At 40.0% G+C, this 21,762-nt stretch overlaps 1 protein-coding gene across 1 annotated transcript; it reads left to right on the plus strand.

The window, feature by feature from the left end:
• The first annotated feature begins 5,652 nt into the window (after nt 1–5,652).
• On the plus strand, nt 5,653–17,465 carry TM4SF20 (transmembrane 4 L six family member 20). The gene is made up of 4 exons (XM_069466505.1): nt 5,653–5,835; nt 12,011–12,076; nt 15,342–15,493; nt 17,219–17,465. The coding sequence occupies exons 1-4, from the start codon at nt 5,653–5,655 to the stop codon at nt 17,463–17,465; spliced, it is 648 nt and encodes a 215-aa protein (XP_069322606.1).
• Nucleotides 17,466–21,762: the final 4,297 nt, after the last annotated feature.

A 21,762-nucleotide genomic window follows, 5' to 3' on the forward strand; every position in this document is an offset into this window, starting at 1 on the left:
CGAATCCTATGGAGTTCTCAAAACTGAACTCATAGGCTCTCCATCCTCACACTCTAAAGGTTTCTCTTATATACCTTATACTTTTATATGCCTTGGCTAGAGTGAGCATTAAAATCTGTTCATACAAATAAAAACCACCCTCAGTCCAATATAATCCAACAATTATAATCTGCACTGCAACAAAAACAGGCCACAGCTCACCTCATAAGGGTGCAAAAATTCATATGAATGAGCTCAGTGGAATGAAATAGTGCTTTTTAATATATTGTGGTTTTTTTTTTTCAACATTTACTTTGTGGAATTTCTGCACTTATATACCTCTTATATAGGTTATATACTGGACATTTCTTATAGATTCCAACTTTTCCCTTATTTTCCTAAATATAATTTCTTTTTTTTTTTTTTTTTTGTTGTTGAGACAGAGTCTCACTTTGTTGCCCAGGCTAGAGTGAGTGCCGTGGCGTCAGCTTAGCTCACAGCAACCTCAGACTCCTTGGCTTAAGCGATCCTACTGCCTCAGCCTCCCGAGTAGCTGGGACTACAGGCATGCGCCACTATGCTCGGCTAATTTTTTCTATATAGATTTTTAGTTGTCCATATAATGTCTTTCTATTTTTAGTAGAGACGGGGTCTCGCTCAGGCTGGTCTCGAACTCCTGACCTTGAGCAATCCACTCGCCTCGGCCTCCCAGAGTGCTAGGATTACAGGCGTGAGCCACCGCACCCGGCCCCTAAATATAATTTCTTAATAAAACACTAGAAAAAAATATAGTATTATACTGTGTTCATTTTGATTTGTTTTGGTTGTTGTTTTTGAAGAGGGGTGACAGTGATGAAACCGATGTTTGGCAACACGTGTTGAAAACTTCTGGAAGGTTATAATGTGAAAGACAAGGGATACATGGAATTTATGGGGGTAATGCTAGTAGCTCCTGTAATGAACCGACACAAAAATATGCAATGATGCAACACAAGTTTTTTCTTGCTGATGTCAGCAATCCTAGCAATTCTAGGTGGGCAGAAAGGGATGAGGGTTGGGGGAGCCATTTTCCACTCAGTCATTCAGGGATCTAGATGGAAGAAAGCGCTGATGTTTTCAAGACATGTCCTCTAAGATAGATTAATTGTCTCCACTCTATAGGTGGAAAAGAAGAGAGTAGACAAAGCCCATCACTTCTTAAGCGCTTTGGCTTGAAACTGACACAGCTGACTTCCCTTCTCTTCCCATTGGTCAGAAGTAGTCACATGGTCCTACTGATGTGGAGGAGGAGAAGCTGGGCAACCTAGTCCATTATTAGGTCAACAATTTCCAGCAACAACCTAATATGAAAGGGAAAAGCATAAAATTTTCATGGATAGTTAGCTGCGTCTACCGTATAACACGTATATTCTAAGAAAGCTTTCAACTGATGTGGCTGGAGTGTGTTTAGAAGGGGATGCCGTGAGGCAGCTTAGGTGGATATTTAATACTCATTCCTATCACTTGAATTCCTCCTGGGGTAGTTAAACAGGTCCCTGAGGCAGATCATTCTTTAAAGAATACAAATTTTTCTAATACCTGTTCTCATTTGAATCAACAAGGTAGTTTTGACTTTTTTTTTAAATGCTATACATCACTCTAAAGTCACAAGTACAAACATTTAGATTCTCTTAAGAAGGATCTGGTATATGGTAACCATAGATATTCAGGAGAAAGTTTTCCCCATACAATTCAAATGGGCTCACTATCATGGCTGTAATGAACTGTCTTGCTCAATATCCATTTAAATATCCCTCTACTGTTTCTGTACAGCAAAGGCTGGGATGATTAGAAACTACATTTCCCAGAGTCTTCTGCATCTGAGGGGTGGATATTGCAACAATTGGATCAACCCTCAAGGAGTATGAAAGACAGAAATGAAGTAAAGTCTATCTTCCTGCAACTTTGGTCTGTTGCTACTCACAAGGAGAATGGGGGCCAGTGCTGAGTTTTCTGCAGCGCTCAGTGTTCCTGGGTCCAGATATTCATTTCATGGAAGTTAAGAACCAGTTGCAGTGGCAGCAGTGGTCAAATTCGGTGTTCTAGCATCTAGTCACCAGCCTAGAGGGGGTGGAGGGGTGATGACCACAACGGCGGCAGTGGTTTCCTGGACTATAGCTATGTGGTGCGTGCTTGAATGGAATCGTTCCAGAGATGGTTTCCTGATTTCCCTGCCTTTCTGGCTACCCTGTCTCTCTAGGGACAGCAGCGCCCCCTGGGCCAGTAAAGCAGTCATGTCAAGTCCTGGGAAGCATTTCTGCAGATGAGCCTAGAGCCCGCTCTTCCAGCCCTTCCGACAATTTTGTGCACATGATTCTCCAATTACATCTATTCCCAAGAAACATAGCTAGAATTTTGATTTTCTGCAACTGGCTAACCCTGGTACAATAAATGCCCTTTCCACCACCTTTTTATGTCAAATGCCAGCCATCCTCCAAAGCTGAGAGGAATCCTGATTCCCAGCTCATCTTGAAAGAATCCTTCCTTTTCCTGAACTCCTAGGCTTTTGCTGTTTTGACTTGCCATGTGACCAGTTATTCATGTACTTTTCTATCCTCCGTTTTAGTAACTTTTGGTTTTAGCTCTTTTGGTTACAGAAAAATAGAAACCCACTAAAAGGAGTATAAAGGGATAATTTATTATAAGAATATGCAGGCATGTCACAGAAAACAAACAGGACCTGCAGTCACTCTTCACAGGGTAGAAATCAAGAAGTAAAAAGCCACGGGGAAGCCTGGCAGCTACCCTTTCTCTGCCTCCCTCAAACGACACATGGTCTCTCACCTCTTCTCCCTGTACATCTGTTTCTCCTTCCTCTTCCTTTCCCTCTCCCCTTCCCTCTCTCTTTCCTTTCCTCCTCCTTCTCCTTCTTTTTGTGCAGACCAGTTTCTCTGTTTCTCCAGGCAGAGCTCATGGATTTAAACGATATGGTGGAGACTGATGGTTGTCGACCCAATACTCTCTTGTCTCAGTCTTCCCTCCAACTTTAACCAGGCACAGGCCACTTGGAATAAATACGACATTTCCCATGTTGCCACATGGCTGAATTCTAAGCAATGAGATGACTTTTTACAAACCTTTAAAGCCTCTTCCTTTATCCTTCTGAGCAGAGAGCAGATATGATGGTTGGAGCTATGGTTGCCACATTTTGAACATGAGAATGAAGAGATCAAAGAAATGGTGGATCCGTGAGATGGAAGGATCCCTGAAGAAGTGGAGCTACGATTCCAGCTCTTGAGTCCCTACTTTTAGACTTTGTGTGTGTGAATAACTATGTTGCTATCTTAAGCCATTGTTATTTTGAATTTCTTTTCACATGTAACTAAGCTTAATCCTAACTGATACACATGTCCTCCCATTGCATACATGACAGGGAATAACTAGTGCCTTTTGGTTTCAATTCCAAGCTCCTGGGAGAGATTGTATTTACCTGTATTCCAATCAGCAATGGCCAGGGGAGCAAAGTTCCATAATACAAATGAGATATAGAAGTTCTATGCATGTAAGTTGTGGGCGGTTGTTTTTACGGAAGGAGACATGTTTGTTGGGCAGATACTAAAAAGTTGTATACCATACTCCTTCTCTTCAGTTATAAGCTAATTTCCTTTTCATCTTTACCTTAAATATCATCTTCATAACATACAGACTATATATCTGCATTTTCACAGAATTCTGCATATGCTTACTTTTAGCCACAAGTGTAAGGAGCACCAGACTCGGGTGGAAATAAGTTATGTTATGCCTACCTGCAAAACCATGTGGCTTACTTAGTTTGGGTCTTCTGACAAACACTCTGGAAATCAGACTTTTGATTCTCATGGTTGGGCAGAATCCAACCAGTTCAGGTCCCTGGACATAAAACAATCACCCAAACAGTTCTTCAATTCAACACCTTATGAAGACTGCAAAAGAATTTGAAATTGTAGAGCCTGCATTCTAAAATAAGTAACTGCTATTTCCCATGCATTCAACTCAGTAATAAATACATAATTTATTTATGTAACATTCTGTATTTACATAATCATATAATTTGTATGACTCAATGGAAGGCTAATTCTAAATTGTTTTTATAAAATAAAAATTATATTTCTAGAAAATTACGTAATTGTTCTAGAAATCTCAACCATGTGGAAATATACGAATCATACAATACGAATAGACAATCATCCCATCTCTCAACCTAGCTGTAGTGGTGTTATTTCAGTCATTCTCAGTATTTTGTGCGTTGTGGAGATGGTAGATTATTTTTAATCCTTTGGCACAAAAAGTCATTTCCAGCTTGAGCCCCAAACTGGAACTACTGTTTCGGTGCCCATTACCAGGGACACCCGGTGTCGCAGGCTGCTCTCTCAGCCCATTGCACCCGCGCCTGTGGACGCCACTGACTGCACCGCTGCACTCACTGACTCCCATTCCTAGTCGCATTTGCTGAATTTGTGCTCTGTGCTGAGATGAGGATTACACAGGAGTAGAAGGAAGGCACCGTAGATATCAGAGCTGCCTAACATTCCAGCCTTTCCTTCTAGGCATTTTTTTTTTTTTTTTGTATTTATTTGTATTTTACCCCCCACATGAACTCAGGCGTAACTGAGTGACTTGTTTGGCCAATGAAATGTGAACAGAAGTGATGAGGGTCACTTCTGGGGAGAAACGTTTAGACCCAGATTGTGGCTCACCGCATTTTTGTACCCTGCCTCTACAATCTCGGAAGCCTGGACTGAGACGCTGCTGCCACAAGTCAGGATCCCTCAGTAATTACCTTGGGCAGAACCCCCTTGTCAATCATGATGGCCAGTGAGCTTAAGCAAGAGTTTTGTATTTTAAAGCCCATCCAAACTGATAAAGTCTTCTCTTGAAGAGTTCACAAACCAGGAGAGAGAGAATATGGAACTACAGTGTAGAAATGGAAAGTACTGTACATGGCTGAGTGTTGAAGGTTTGAATAAAATAAGATATGGTAATCTTCCCTCCCATCTCTCTCCTATTGCTGCCTTTCAGTCTCGTAGTATTAGCTAAACCTCCCCCACGTCTTAGGTGGGCTCTCTCCAAATACGGATTAGTCTACAAGACCAGAATAATATGACATCAAAAAATTTGTATTGCGTGCATGTGAACACGCAGCCTGAAACTGAACCCTAATATTTTGACGAGGACATTTGCAGCAGAGAAAATACTTTCTCCCAGTCTCATGCATGTTCGTTTTCTTGTTAAACAATTTTAAAATAAGAAACTTCCATAGCTGATAATAATATAAATAAAACAGGAAAAAATTATTTCTGTTAACTGAATATTCTTGTTTTTATTTTTCATAAGGCATACCAGTAAAGGAGTATGTTAGAGGAGCTCATTTTAAACTCATCTTTTTTTAATCTGCCTATTTTCATGTGTAAATTTATCTCACAGAAACCACAGAGATTTTTCCGCCTTCCTTTCTTCCTCCTGTTATAATAGAAACTTACTCTTAGTTCCTAGCATAGTCGTCATAATAACGTCCTGCCCTATTGGACTCTGAACTACTTTCCACAATTCATTTTTATAACTGCTGAACTTTAACCAGAAGGTTGGGATAAAAGGCGAGACAGTGCCACGCAGTCACAGTCACACTGACGAGGTTCCTACCTGGACGGGGAGGCCATGACCTGCTGCGAGGGATGGACGTCCTGCAACGGGGTCTCCCTGCTGATCCTTCTGGTCTTGGGCGTAGCTCTCAATGCGGTGCCTCTGATTTTCAGCTTAGTTGAGGAAGACCAGTTTCGCCAAAATCCCATCTCTTGCTTTGAGTGGTGGTTCCCAGGAATTATAGGAGCAGGTTTGATGGTGAGTAATATTTATTTGACTTGATGTGGAGAAGGGCCTGCCTACTTCACCAAACTCCTAAAGGTTATCTTGCAGCCTTGCAGTTAGTTACGTCTTGGTTTAGGATACAATTAGGAGCAGGGATAATGTATTAATTTATATTGGTCATCAGTGAAGAGTGGCAAATTAAACTATGTGGTGCAGGCTAGGGAGCTTGGGCAAAAAAACACTAAATTGATATAAGTTGGTTGGGTTATGACTTCTCCCATTTCTTCCCATGTAGCCTGCTCTTCTAAGCTTTATAGTTAGCAATGGGGACCTTTTGAATTCATTCCCTCGACTTGACTTTGCTCCACACCAGTCTCTAAGTATTTACAGGGGATGCAACAGGAGTGGGAAGTTGCGCGACAGGAATGAGAAGAAACCTTCCCGTGCTCCATGAGTATCCCGGGTGATAGCTGTGAGGCATGAATGTTACATGGCCTATAGCTGAAGGGAGTTCCCTAAGAGGTAGGGACTTGAAATCCTGGGTCTCCGGCCTCAAGGCCTGTTTAACGCAGCTATTACATAGACCCTAGACCTAGAACATCACTGAGCTTGCTTAATGGTTTGATGATGACTAATCAGTCTGCCTGTGTTGAAATCTGCAGCAGAGCAGTGCCATGTGGGAACTCCTGAATGCAACCAATCATGAATCATCTGAGGTACTTGCAACAGTTAGATTTACAGACCTTCTCCTGGGAATTCTTAGTAGGCCTCGGTAGGACCACTTGTAGAGTGGAATACTGCTTTCAGATCTGGCAGAATATTTCAGCTATGCTTCTGTTTCCAACATATTATCATGAACAAAGTATTTATCCTGTGGTTTTGTTTCCGTGTTCGTAAAATAGTGATGTGGATCTTGAAGTTGAAAACTCAGCATCCAGGAGACTTCTTTTTGTCTGTTATACCACTAGGGGTCTAGTTAGTGCCAGAGAAATGAGTGTGTGTGTGTGTGTGTGTGTGTGTGACAGCTGCAAAGACCAATATTATCAGTGTTTTAGAGATACGGAAACATGGAGGCGACTTTTAAAGAAATCCAGGGCCGAGTGCGGTAGCTCATGCCTGTAATCCCAGCACTTTGGGAGGCAGAGATGTGAGGATCGATTGAGCCTAGGAGTTCAAGACCAGACTGGGCAAGATAGTGAGACTCTGTCTCTACAAAAAATTAGCCAGGTGTGGTGGTGCATGTCTATAGTCCTAGCTACTCTGGAGGCTGAGGCAGGAGGACCACTTGAGCCCAGGATTTCGAGGTAACAGTGCACTGCATTCCAGACAGACAACAGAACAAGAAAAGAAAAAAGAAACTCAGGGCATAATTTTTACTTGAATCACCAATTCTTAATGCTGATGAAAGAAAGAAAGAAAGAGAGAAAGAAACAGAGAAGGAAAGAGAGAGAGAAAGAAGGAAGGAAGGAAAAGAAAAAAACTCAGGACACAGTTTTTATACTTGAATCATGAATTCTTAATGATGATCAGTTGCTGCTGCTGGTCTTACCCCCAGCCTTATACAGAAACCCTGTTTTAGGCCATTATGTGTTAAACTCCAGATAGAACTGTGTCCTTTAGCAGGTACACTGGGCTTGAGACCCCTCTGACATAAGAAAGCCATTCTAGGAAGCATCCTCCAAAGGTGATGGCTTTGTTTCCTTTACCATCACAAGCAACGTCTTCACCTGCTTCAGGAAGAAAGAGCTAATTAAAGGAAAGTTTTGGGCTATTTCCTCAAACCGCCATGAAAGTTCTCTTCCAGGCTAAAAGAGAAAAAAAACCATTGCTCAATAAGGAAGCAACTGTAAATCCTCGTGTCTGTTTGCTGCCCTGTAGCCGGCTTCTCCCCTTGAGCAGTGTAAGTCTGCTTTGCATGGGCTTATGTCAGAAGCACGAGGCAGCTGGCTGAGCATAACTGAACGATGGCAATTTCCATGAAGCTCTTAAAAGTCCCCGACTTAGGACAATCCACTTAGAATAACTCATGTAGCTTTAGATATAAATTCATTCTGCCCCAAACCCCATGAGAATTAAAAAACATTTTTTTGTACTAGCATCAAAGGAGCCTGAGGTGGTGACGGCACATGCCTACATCCCTTGCAGTCTTCATTTTAGGGAGGTGGAAGTCTTGGCGGAGTGAGAGAAAAGACAGAGACACAGAGACAGACAAAAGGGCACAAATCTTCCACTTACTGACCACCTGCAAAGTGCCAACTACAGACCAACAAACAGAAGACTAGAAATGTTAACAAGGTCCCATAGTGGGCGAGAAACCCAATTCCAGATTTATGTGACTCCAAAGCTCTGTTTTTCCACCAGTATTAGTTAGTACCATAGTCCTTAACACCTGTCTCAGGCTGCCAGAGGTGGAAAATGCAATCCATAATTTAATTCATAAAGGTAAGTGACCAGGAAACTGAATCATACATAGAAAGGTTATATAAACCTGTAAAATGGTGTCAGGTAATCTGGACTTCCTTGTTCCGCAGCTAAATTTACTTAATCACCTTCAGTAAATAATGAAATGTATCAACGCCAGGCTCTTTATTACTCAGTATGACAGAATGTCATTAAAGCATCAGACAGCTTTGGAAAAGTCCAATATATGATTTAAAGATAAAGCCTCAACCTCTAGGCTATGCCCACAAGCCAACGAGTGGGTGGAGGAGGGCTCAGAATACAAGTGCATTTTCATGATCCTCAGCTGTATAGAGAACGTGGGAGCGTACCTTTTCCAAAGGGAATTATGTCCTTTTCAATGTCTGTCAAAATACTGACAAGTTTAAAATATTGAACTCTCAATATGCTTGCAAATAGAGAAGAAATCACTGTCTGTGATGAGCACTTTAGACATAACCTGAAATCTTTCCAAACTTGCTGGAGCATTTCAGATTAGTATTGTTCAAAAACAATTATTAGCAGGAAGCCGCTAATAATACAAACTATGGAATTCATTATTGATTACTTCATGAAATATATTCATTTTATGGTTTATGACTTACCCAAAACAGAGGTGAACCTTTTCATCTTTTGCAACCATGACTCAGAGTAAAAATGTTACATACATAGTTATCTTTAACCTATTATCTGCTAAATGGAAAAATCAATACAGATTGTTATTTGATTATTTAAAAGAGCCTCAAATTTTTTCCTTAAAAACTATAAACAGAAAGGACATTTTATTTTCTATGAAGTTAATTGTATGCCTCATCATAATCATGTTAATACATTGAGTTCACTTATTATATAAGAGTAGCCAATCAAGGTCAATTATTGAAGTATTAGTAGAGAACAAATTATTGAAAGTTAAACAGATTAGAAGATATTATACGTGAGAAACATTTGCAAAATACAGTTTTTATATTTATGATGAGCTATGGCTTTGTGTCTTATGTTTAAGTACCTAGAGAACTCCCAAATGTACAAATTTTATTACAGAATTTTTAATGGTCTAAAGGTTTTCTGTACATCATTTGTAAAATCTTATAACTTGATCTATAAACTTTATAAAAGTATGGGTTTCTGTAAGGAAAAATGAAAAATACTTCTTTTTCTTATAAAAACAAAAAACCAATAAGACTTCTAAGTTTACAAAAACACTTAGGCATTTAACTATGTTTAGGAATTGAAGAGAAAGAGTATTCTCATAATTACTCATTTTGGCAGGAGATGATCTGGAAGATTTATAATTCAGTCACATACACACACACACACACACACTCTCTCTCTCTCTCTCTTTCACACTTTAGGGTCCATCCCAATAAAGAGCCCCTCCAATTTCTAAAGTTCTGAAGGGGCAAAATGGTTGAAACGCAGTGCGTTATCAAATTACCCATAATGGGTGTAAAAAAGATGTGTTAACATACCGTGAAGTCAACTGAGTGGTGATTCATACACTGTAAGTTATCGCTACTTTATAAAACTCTTTTGCAAGGGAATCATGATAGTAAATATTTAGCATCTCTGAAATAAACTAATCCTCAAGAAAGTTAGCAGAGTTAATTTACACCAATAAGGAAAATGGAGTGATTTATCCATTTAAGTCGTAATGTAATGTTGGTCTACTTTCTTTTAAAAGATTCATGAATTTTCTAAATCAGTGGTTGGCAAACTTTTTCTGTAAAGAGACAGATAGTGAATATTTGAGGCTTTGCAAGCCAGTTTCTTCAACAACTATTCAACTCTACTCTCGGTGTGCAAAAAGTATCCAAAGACAATATTGAAATGAAGGGGCATGGCTGTGTTCCAATAAAACTTTATTTACAGAAGGAGAGGTGGTGGGCCATAGTTTGCCAGTTCTTGTTCTAAATGATTTGTTTTGTAAGCTCAGAAGGCCAGTATAGCTTACAACAAAAGAGGCTTAGTGTATGAATGCTAACACCTATTTGGGGGCTAAAATTTCTTTTCCCTTTTGTTTTTTAGAGATAGGTTCACACTCTGCTACCAACCTGGAGCACAATCATAGCTCACTGTTACCTCGAACTCCTGGGGTCAAGCGATCCTCCTATCTCAGCCTCCCAAGTAGCTAGAACTATAGTCATGCACCACCATGTGTGGCTAATTTTGTAGAGACAGGGTCTTGCTATGTTGCCCAGGCTGGTCTCGAACTCCTAGGCTCACGTGATCCTCCCACCTCGGCCTCCCAAAGTGCTGGGATTACAGGCATGAGCCACCATGCCCAGCCTTTCTTTTCCTTTTTCTTCTGGGCTTTCAGTTATGCCCTGGGGTTGCTGGGCAGCCATATATGTGGCCTCTAAACTATAAGGGTGTTCAAGGACATGTGTACGCAAAGCTTGATAACAATACAAAGTGACACGGGGCAGCACCAGATCAGATGGGATGAAGTTTGTTAGGAAAGCTGCCTTGTAAGAGGTGTAAACCTTAAACTTGTTCTGAAAGAACAAAGTAGATGTGGCCATGGGAAAACGGATCAGAGAAGGAGCAGTTGGGAGAACAATGACATGCGCACGGGAGGTGGTTGGGGACGAGAATGAACAAACTCTAGGCAGTAACAGGGGACAATTGTAACAATGGAGCCAGCGTGGAATAGTGGCTAAGAGTCTGGGGTCTGGAGCCTGAATGCCGAGCTTTGAATCACAACTCTCCCACTCTTCGCAAGTTACTCAGAATTTCTGTGCCTTGGTTTTCTCACGGGTAAAATGGGGAGAATAGTAGCACCTACTTCATAGGATTGTCATGAGGATGGAATCAACTAGAGCATGTACAGCACCTGAGACAGCGCCTGGCATGTGGTTAGAGCTCAGTAAAGTGTTAGGAAACGGGAGCAGAAAGGAGAGAAAAAATGACTCGAGGACAGCCGTGCTGAGACGGCAAAAACACGTACGGCTAAAATTTTTCAAGTGGCAAGAAGTAATTTACATTCCACCCTTCAATGACACAAAACTCCCTCCAGGAAGAATTTCTAGTCATAGCTGTTGAAACCCAAGGCCTGAGAACGTGGTGTAGTTTCTTACAGCCTTCCTCAGCTACATGCATCCCCTGAACACAGAGTGCAGTCTATGCAGGATGGCTGCACATCAGTGCCAAGTGAGGTCATCACAAATGATGGACACAGGAGCAAAAAGGTGAATGTGGAACCAAAACCAATTCTCAAATATAAGGTTGGGGAAACCAGCGAGGTGGCAGGGACCCTGGGAGAAGAGTTATGTGAGGGGGAGGGCGTGGTGATGTTCCCAACTGCCAGGCAAACAAAGCCATCAATTTCTGGAGGTTTGCCAGACTAATTCATATGATTTACGGGAAACTGGATAAGTGGCTGTAGGTTTTAGTAATAAAAACAAAAAAAAAGTGAACTTTGGATGATGCAATCAATTCTTTCAGAAACTTTTTTTCCCAAAATCATGCATAAATACGTCATCCTAATCTATTTAAAATCCAAGTCTCTCTGCAGATGACTCGGAGGAAACTAAGAATGTAGATGGAAGACTTTAAAACTGCCGGCTTGAATTCCCCCCTGCACCCTTTAATCTTTACAGTGGAGACTGGGATCACAAAGTTCAGAAGGCTAAGGATATTGCCAAATTTCCCTTTTGTTCTCTTGAGCCTTGATTTCCCACAACTGGTGGTAAATGGAAGGCAGAGATTACTGCTCCTTTGTCTGATGAGAAGTAATAATACTCATCTTTCCTGTTGATGTAATTTCCAGGTCATTCCAGCAACGATCATGTCCTTGGCAGCAAGAAAAAGAGCATGTTGCAACAACAGAGTCGGGGTGAGTACGGAGCGACTGGCTTGGAAGCCGAAGTGCAGAAATACTTATTGACATCTATGCAAAGCCACCCTGAGTCATCTGCCGAGTCACAATGGGGCTCCACTGGCAGGCCACAGTCTCAGAAACATGCTATTTAGGATGATTATACGGTAACAAGGGAAAGTGAGAAGGGATTTCTTTTTCCCCTAAAAATGGCTATTGGTTTCTACCATAGTGATGTAAAAATGTAGCTTTGGAGCTAGCGTGCAGTCCTTGCCTCAATCTTCAGTTCACCAATCGAAAGGTTTAAAAAGAAAGATTTGCTAGTCACATCCAGAGCTGTAATGCATTTCACAGTACTCAAACACTTGTTAGTTTTGTGGTGTGTATAAAACATTTAGGGAAAACGTATTCTCCGTTCTCTCATGCATATGAAAGACTGGTTTGCTAGGATTGGAATAATTGCCCTTATCCAGTTAAAGGAGATGCCAGTTATTTTTTTTCAAACATTTAATACCTACCTACTATGCATGAAGTTGTAACTAAATTATAAGTAAATGTATATTCGTTAACCTAAGTGTCACTCTGCTCAGAGCAGTTTCAAATAAGCTATCTCATTTAATTCTCTCAAAATCCTTAGGTGGGAAAGAGTGAGATCTATGTTTTATTGACCAAGAAACTGATGCTCAGAGACAGTGAGTACTTTGCCAGTGTAGCACAGTTAGCACGTGGATTTCTGATGAGATCAGGTGCGTTCAGGGTGGATTTCTATCCAAGTCCACCAAACTCCAAAATTTACAGTCTTTACACTCTTTATGCCATGAACTTTGCTATGAAGTAACAGTGAGGGCTCTCAGAACTCCTTAAGGAAGGAGTAGATCCCAAACAAGCACAGCAAACATGCCTGGCTGAGCTTGAGGTTGTAAAGCAAGGGTTCTCAGACACATGGGAACATTAGAATCATCTGGGGAGGTTTAGAAAATACCAGTGCCATGGTGGCCCCTAGAGATTCTGCATCAGTATTTTCCAAAAGCACCCAGGGTGATTCTAATATGTTGCCAGGGATTAGGATCACTGTTTTGAAGAGAATAGATATTTATATCCATAATAGAATATTTTTTTAAATTTCCTTTTTTTCCTGACATTTGATCTATTTATCTAGGAATACAATAATTACTTTAACTATGTCTAGTTTATCTTCGTTATTGACACATTTTAGGTAGTCAATAAATATTAGTTTTCCATCTCCTCTCCCTGTCATTTTTCTCTATAAACTGTAATAATTTGGAATTTGACTTGGATCTCTTTTATATTGTTGAGACACACACAGGAGAGAAAGAGAGAGAGAGAGAGACATCTTGAGATATTTCTAAATCCCTTAACTCAAAAATATCAAAACACTTATATAGGTTTTTCCCTCAAATCATATTTAAGGATCTTTTTTCTTTCCCGCACATATCCTTTCATATTTCTCTTCAATGATCACTTAAGTGTTCTCGCTCCTTTGAGGACACACCGAGGAGGAAGAACCAAGCCACTTTCGTGCTGGGCTTACCTCACTAGGAGGTTTTGCTCCCCCATATATATCCACCTTGAAAATAATCCGAAGTCATGCTTCAGCAAAATTACAGATTATCACATGCTGGGGAGCTACAGGAGCTCCCGGAGTGCCAAGGGGGTCCCGCACTGGTTATTTAATCAGAATGGCCAGTTTATATTGATTAAATGTCATAAAAAATTCTTAGCAACTTTTCTCATTTGTTGGCAGCCATGTGTGTTTAAGTCCTACCTGGTGTCTTCGAAGTCTAGGTAAGACTGAAGCATCATAAAAGTGACAAAGGCTAAATCTTGGCAGGGAGAGAAAGGGGTCACCCAAGGCTCTTTCCCTGTTTTAACGGTTCCTCGCTTCTTCCCCCTTTTCCAGTTCTTGATTTTGTTCCTGAATGCAAAATGGTTTTGCTGAATCATTTAAATGAATCCCCACTCTATAGGAAATACAGATGCCCAGATCACTTTCTGCAGCCAGACTCCTTTGTAGTGATGAGAAGTCAGAAATAATAGATGATCAAAAAATAAACATAGTGGCACCTCCTGATGAGTACATTGAAGTCACTTGCATAGGTGACAGCAGTGTGGAAGAGTTGGGCTTTGAATTAGACTTCAAACCCATCATTCTGTGCTTTCAGCTGGAAGAATTGTGGTGCAGTGATTAAAACCTGAGTACCAATGTTTCCCAGCTGTAAGATCCTGACAAGTTTGTCAACCTCCAAGAAATGCAGTTTTCTCATTCATAAAATGGAAATAATAATAGTATCTATCTTTCAGAGTTAGCGAAAGAATTAAATGAGATAACACATGTAAAGTACAATGTCCCTCAACACAACTATATAGGCAGCCACTTTATTCTGCCTACCCACTAAAGGTAGGTCTGGAGAACACAACACACACATCCTCTGGGAGCTGCACTATTATTCTACCAAAGGAAAAGAAGTAGCCCCTCACTTTATGTCTACTGATTTTGCAATAATCAGAATCATCATTGATTAGCAATGTCGTGGAAGCAACATAAGAACTTATTTTTGGAAAAACATGAGCACTAACTTTTGAACACAGTGGTTCTCAACTGGGGGTGATTTTGGCCACCCACCCCAACCCCAAAGGGATATTTGGCAATGTCTGGAGGCAATATTGTCACCACTGGGCTGGGAGTGGGGGAGCAGTGCTATTGGCATCCTGTGGGTAGAGACCAGGGATGCTGCTGAACATCCTGCACAGGAACAGGCCCCGGAGAGCGAGATGCCCCCACGCCAGTCGTGCTGAGGTCGGGAAGTCCCGCTCTGGCTCTGCGCTGTTGACTGGCAGGGCAGGGTACCGGCCACCAGACACTTAGAGGATCAGGGCCAAATTTAGACTAAAGATTTGGGAGCCAAGAGACCAGACATCAAAATGTGGGTGGTTAAGATCTAGTCAAGGTTCTTTCAAGTAGGAAGAATATGGAGGAGAAACTGGATGAAATGAACAACGGTCAGGATATGAAAGTTGAGATTTTTCAGAGTCAGTGGCAAGCTCGACCAGCTTGAGTGAGTGTGATCAAATGGCAGACTTTGCCCTCTGCCTTCTTTTATAATTCACACTTAATCAAACTGTGATCTTATTGTGATCTTGGACTCTGGGGTGACTGGAGAATGGTAGCAGTTGATGTAAAAAGACGGCATATGTTGGTGAAACTTACAACAGACCAAGAACAGGCAATAACATATGCACATGGCTCTATTTTATTTTTCAGATGTTTCTTTCATCGTTCTTCAATGTAATCACAGTCCTTGGTGCTGTGTATTGCATTTGGGTGTCTTTCCAGGCTCTCTTAGAAGGTCCTCTCGTGTGTAACTCTAAACCCAACAGTACTGTCAATTGTGAATTTTCATTCAAAAACTTAAGGTAAGTAAGCTGATTTTCATTGTCGTACCATCTTACAGAGATGCAGCTAGTTAGACGAGAATAGCACAGTGCTGAAACAATGCCTCGTTTTTCTTTTGATGCAACTACTGGGACAAACAGATTCTTAGGGATTTAGCACATTAATCCCAATTTGCATAACCTTAATCTCATACAGAAATGGAAGAATCGCTGCTTTTAGAATGCCCTGGGTATGGTCTTGTCTAAAAGGACTCGTTGATCTCAAATGGCTTATGCCTGTCTTTTGAAAATCTATGGTTACATATGTGTATGTAAATAAAAAAATTTCTGGAAATATACACCAGGAACTTAACTTTCATTCTTGAAGAATGGTAAGGGAGGATTCCCTGGGGGAGTGAAGGAAACATTTACTTTCTATACTTTTGAACTAATTAAATTTGTAAACCATGAGCACATATTACATGTATAATTTTTTAAATTTAATAAAAACACAATAAATAAAATGTAGAGCCTTGCCTGTAGGCCCTAAATGAAATAAAGCAGCTAATAGATTCACGCAGACCTTACTGTAGGCACGGGAATGAATCAACATTTTAAGTCATGTAATAAATAATACTGCAGAGTTACATGTAAATGGCTCATTTTCGTCTTTTAAGATGCTTCTGCAACTAAATCTAGGCACAGTTTGTAAAAACTGGAAGAAAAACAATCCAATGCATCAGCTATCTGTATAGCTGTCCAGTTGGTAAATAAGCAGAATTTACTTTTGTCATTACATAAAAGATTGTTTCCCCCCTTTTCCTTACCTTGCTACATTAAAAAAGTCTCTCAAAATTTGCATAGCACAGTTGTTTTGAATCAAAACCCACAGAAATTGCCCTTGCTAATAGATTTGAAGTAGATTAGAGATTTCTACCACAGATGCTATACACATTCGATCCTCAGGAAAGACAATAGCCCATAATGTACTGGCGCTCAGAAAATCCCCAGTCTAGTTGGGGAGATGGACTATGCCAGCAAACAGTTACAACAGAGTGATCCTGGGCTTGCTGCAAACTTCACAAAGCAGACGCAGAGTCCCTGTACTGAAAATACTGTTGTTTTCTCCTATGTTGAACGTCAGCTGTTGGTATTCAGAAGTGTCAACTCCCTAAGAACACTTCATCCTTACTCTATAATAAACTAAAGAAAAATCATCTTGAGATAGATGTGTTACGGCTCAAAGTTTCTCATTTTCCATAGCCCTGTTAGAACAGGCACAAATCACTTTAAGCAGATGGATTTAAAATGTCTTTTGTGAGCAAAGGGTGGTTTTAGAGTAGATGCAACACTGCAGTTCTGCACTAGGAACTGAGCTCCTTTAAAGGAGCCGAGGGGGATCCTCTATTTTGTTTCCGTATCTTTAGCAAATAGAAGAGTGCCTGCATAAACAGGCCCAGCCACACGAAACTATTTGTATCCAATCTTTTATGACATATAATAACAGCAATTTCATATGGTCCAACACAAGAGTAGATGTACTATAGAAATGCTTGTTAAATAATGGGATATGTAATGAATACAAGTTTTATCGCTATGAGGGTGTATGGGCACATGCTTAGAAACCCTGTCTTAGCGATAGTTTCTGGGCACAGTATTTCAAAAGTGCATTCTGTCTTACTAGTTCCTTCCTGGGCACAATGCTGCATTCCTTTGTTCAGTGATACAACTGAATACCTTATTTTTATCTTTTCTCCTGTTTTCCAGTGCCATTCATCAAGAATCCTTCGATCTGCAGTGGTATCTCAATAACTCCTGTATTACTCAAGTTCTTAGCAGTCTCAATAACCCCACCAGCAGTGACACTGTGACCGAACATATAATTATTCACTTCTCAGTATTTTTAGGTCTATTGCTTGTTGGAATCCTTGAGGTCCTGTTTGGGCTCAGTCAGATCATCATTGGTTTCCTTGGCTGTCTGTGTGGAGTCTCTAAGCGAAGTCGAATTGTGTAGTTTAATGGGAATAAAATGGAAGTACCAGTAGTTTGAATAATTTAAGAATTAAATTTCAAATACACTCTTCCAGAAGTTCAATAATGGAACATTATCTAGAAAGCTGTATGAGTTCTTTTAGTCCAAAAGGTTGTTTTCAAAGTCAACAAAGTTGAGGTGATTAAAAAAAAAAAAAAAAAGACCACCACCAACCTTTCACAGGGAAAGCATGTTGTAAATGCATAACACTTTCATTCAGAAAGGAAATTGACTTTGGGCACAGGTGGAGAGAAGTTTTCAATTAGTTTTGTATCTTTCCATTCTGTGCTATTTGAATTTTCTACCTCTATATTCTTGTGTGTGTGGAGATTGGGAAAAAGGAGATGGGGAGGATGAAGGAGGGAGGATGAGGAGGAACAGAAGTCATCCTGGAAATACAAGTATGGATCTTCTTTCTGTATTTCTTTGTACTTAAAAAGAAGAAAAAAGAAGAAACATATAACTTGAATGTAATTAAGTCTTTAGACCTAGTTCCCAGCTTGCAGGAAACACTTAGACAAATCCCAAAGGTGGTACAGCAAACAAAAATGGCTCTGTTTTCAATCAAAAAAAAAAAAAAAAAAAAAAGGTGGGCCTGTAATCCCAGAACTTTGGAAGGCCAAGGTGGGAGAACTGCTTGAGCCCAGGAGTTCAAGATCCCTTCTCTACAAAAAATAAGAGAAAAGATTTGCTGGACATGATGGCACAGGCCTATAGTCCCAGCTACTCAGGAGGTTGAGACAAGAGGATTGCTTGAGCCCAGGAGTTCAAGGCTATAGTGGTCTGTTTACACTAATGCGCTCCCCAGCCTGGGTGATGGAGGGAGACCCTCATCTCTTAAAAACAGACAAACAAACCAACCCAAAAAACAGTGGGATGGGTTGAATGAGGGAACTGTTCTAGATTAAGAGAACAAAGACATGTTTCAACTAAAAGCATTATGTGAACTTTATTAGGGATAATTGGGAGAAATAGGTAGAAGAATTGAGTTAGATGATATTTAGCAATTATTAATTTTGGTAAGTCTAATAATGGTTTTTATGAATATACAAGTTGAATATCCCTTATATGAAATGATTGGGACCAGAAGTGTTTAGGGTTTTGGATTTGGGAATATTTGCATATACATAAGATTTCTTGGGTAAGGAACCCAAGTCTAAACACAAAATTCATTTATGTTTCATATATACCTTATATATGTAGCCTGAAGGTAATGTCATACAATATTTTTAATAATTTTGTGCATGAAACAAAGTTTTCAGTGCATTTTGACTTGTCACATGAGGGCAGGTATGGAATTTTCTACTTGTGGTGTTATGTTGTTGCTCAAAAAGTTTCAGATTTTGGAGCATTTCGGATGGAGTATTTTGGATTTTCATATTAGGGATGCTCAACATGTATAAGGGAATGTCCTTATTTATTTGTTTTAGAAATGTGAACTTATATGTTTAGTGGCAAAATGTCATGTTTTTAAAATATGGCTGAAAAAATAAAGCAACGGAAAAATGTTTATTGTTATGTTTAGGTGGCAAGTACATGGCAATTCATTATACTCTTCTATTTTCCTATGTTTACCTTTTTTATTATAATAATTAAAAAGCAATACCTAGAAAAAAACAGTCTTTCAGAAGTTGGTTTCTATATATGCCAATCTTTAAAAGACAGGATAGCAAAACAATTTGCCATATTAAAATGCTACAAAATAGACAAAACTAAGAATCTACAATCTTCTGAATGCTATCATTCCTGCATTTTATTTCAATTTTTTTATGTTCACTGGGCTTAAGGTTCTAGAAATAATTTATAATACCTATATTATAGCTGTCCAAATAAATTAGTAACATTGAAGAACTATACGCCTTTTTTTCTGAACCCATTTGCTATACAAAGACATTCTCCCTACACTCCTACAAATACTTATGTATCCTTAAGGCCTAGCTTAAATATCTCCTATTTGAGGAAGGCTTCCCAATGTGCATGATTCCAATAAACTAAGTTAGCACTTACCAAAGCCACTATTATCATACCTGTCACAATGTGTGTTTTTGTACGTCCATCACAAAGGAACTTGAAGAGAACAGAAACCATGTCCTTCCTACCCATTTATTCATTAGCCCTTTTCTGCATTGAGTCCTTAGCAAGGCCTCTCCTCTCCCCAGCCCCCATGTCCCCATGCCCCATCCTGCCTTATCTCTGGCTGAGTCCCCTTCATCCTTCAGACTTCAGCACAAATGCCACTTTTTCTGAGAGGCCATCCCTAACTGCCTACTGAAAAGTAGGTTTCCCTTTACTCTCTCCTTCAGCACACTCTCATTTACAGCACTGACCACCGTGGCAAAGGCACTTGCATTTGTGCTTGCTTCACAAATTTCACTGTGCCCCATAATACCATAAGCTCCTTGGGTACAGGGACACGTTTCTTTTATTCAGTTCTGATACGATCAGTACCTAGGACAGAGCCTAGGACAAAGTAGGGCCATTATAAATATTAATATTTAGTTGAATGAATTAATGAAGCCTATCTTCAGGACCCAGCTTTAGTGAAGACTCAATGCTTATTAAATGAATGTCAAACTGCTAATAGTCATGAAATTAAAACACAGGTAAAATGACTATGACAGCTCACTGTATTCAAATGAACAAAGGTCAGTGATGGCGCTTATAATTTTCTCAACACGCTGGAAGTGGGAGAGAGATGATTCCAGTTCTCTACTGGGTCAGGAAAGACTTAAGCCTCCCACTTCAGAGGGCAAGAGAAAGGGCGGACGGATGGATGGCAGTGGCATAGCCAGCTGAAAAAGCTAGGAAGTTATTTCTTCAGTATTTTAGTCTTCCAGAAACTGTTACCATGGATTAAACGTCCAAAGCCTACAGGCCACCTGAGGTTATTGTCCTTTGGGGGCATGCCATCTCGGGTCTGGTACCTAAACTTGCAAATGCACATCTGTACATATAAGAGTGTGCACACCCCCATCCCCCGATACACAAAATACACCTAGTCATTTGCAAAACTCACTGCTTTTTAACTTTCACTTGTATCCTCAAATTCAATCTCATTTTTTTTAAACAGTTCACCACAAATGATTTATTGTATTAAAAACTATAAAACTCCATTTAAAAGGTATTTTTAATAAAATTTTATCAAAATTTTATTTTTAGAAATAATATTTGTTAATGAAATATCCAGGACACAAGCTAAAAGGGACAGGATGCCAGGCTAACGACCATAAGCTAGGACAATGGTCACCCCAGACCATACAATCTTTATACTTCTATTTTTTACTGTATCTGTCATCTAAAATGCTCTCCTCTCCCCATCCTTCAGCATGTCTCAAGTTTCTCAAAGTTCTGTTTCTGTAGCCCCCTAATTCTTTAATAAGCCTTCCCACCACCCTGCCCCCCTCCCCATTAATCTGTCAGTTCCTTAAGAGCAGGGTTTGTGGTGTATCTTCTGGAACTGCTTGGTTCTTAGATCAGTGTGTGCACATGGAAGTCTCTTTGAAATGATATTACAACTAAAAGAACATTTATGATAAATTAAACATTTCGGAATATGAAGCCCAGGAAAACAATTAAATTTCAATGTCAAATACAGCATGAGTATCCCAAATCTGGAAATCCAAAATCCAAAAATTTTTGAATACCAACAAGACCAGTGGGAAATTCCACACCAGATCACATAATGGGTCGCAGTGAAAACACAGGTACCCAACAGTTTATTCAGCATCCCCAAGAGAAAAATGACCCTCTCAGCCCCCTTCAGCTGTGATACATCTTTTCCACACATGCACAGACCCCCCTGCCCCCCGGCAAGCACACCCACAAAGCATAATAAAATAGCATTATGTGCAGGCCAGAAGCACCAATGCCAGGTTCTCCACAATGCCTCACATGGGGCCAAGACCTCCAAGCATTACTCACTGTGTTTCTTTGCTTATTCTCTGCTCTGTGGTGTAAAGTTATTGCAGAAAATGTCAAAAAGGTCTGCAGGTAGTCCTTTGGGCAACAGTGATAAAAAAAATAGGTAGCGTTTATGTTTACCTATAACACAGAAAGCGAAGCTGTTGAAACTGGACAGCAGTGTAAGAGTGAAATGTCTCACGGAAGAGTATAGTGTGGGACTGGCCACCATATATGATGCGAAAAACAGAAGGATAAGCTGTTGAAGTTCCATGCTGAAAGCAATGAATAGAAGTTAATGAAAAACACAAACATGCTGCATAAAGCTAAAAATGAAGATCTCATTTGGACTGAAAAGAGTGGATGTGTCAACATCACA

Source organism: Eulemur rufifrons, chromosome 1 (assembly GCF_041146395.1).
Source record: "Eulemur rufifrons isolate Redbay chromosome 1, OSU_ERuf_1, whole genome shotgun sequence".
Lineage (NCBI taxonomy): Eukaryota > Metazoa > Chordata > Mammalia > Primates > Lemuridae > Eulemur > Eulemur rufifrons.

Excerpts from the sequence above, each read along its gene's own strand:
- TM4SF20 (XM_069466505.1), top strand. The coding sequence starts at position 5,653 with ATGACCTGCTGCGAGGGATGGACGTCCTGCAACGGGGTCTCCCTGCTG. Across the intron at positions 5,836-12,010 it reads TTATAGGAGCAGGTTTGATG|GTCATTCCAGCAACGATCAT; the intron begins GTGAGTAATATT and ends TGTAATTTCCAG. Across the intron at positions 15,494-17,218 it reads TTTTCATTCAAAAACTTAAG|TGCCATTCATCAAGAATCCT; the intron begins GTAAGTAAGCTG and ends CCTGTTTTCCAG.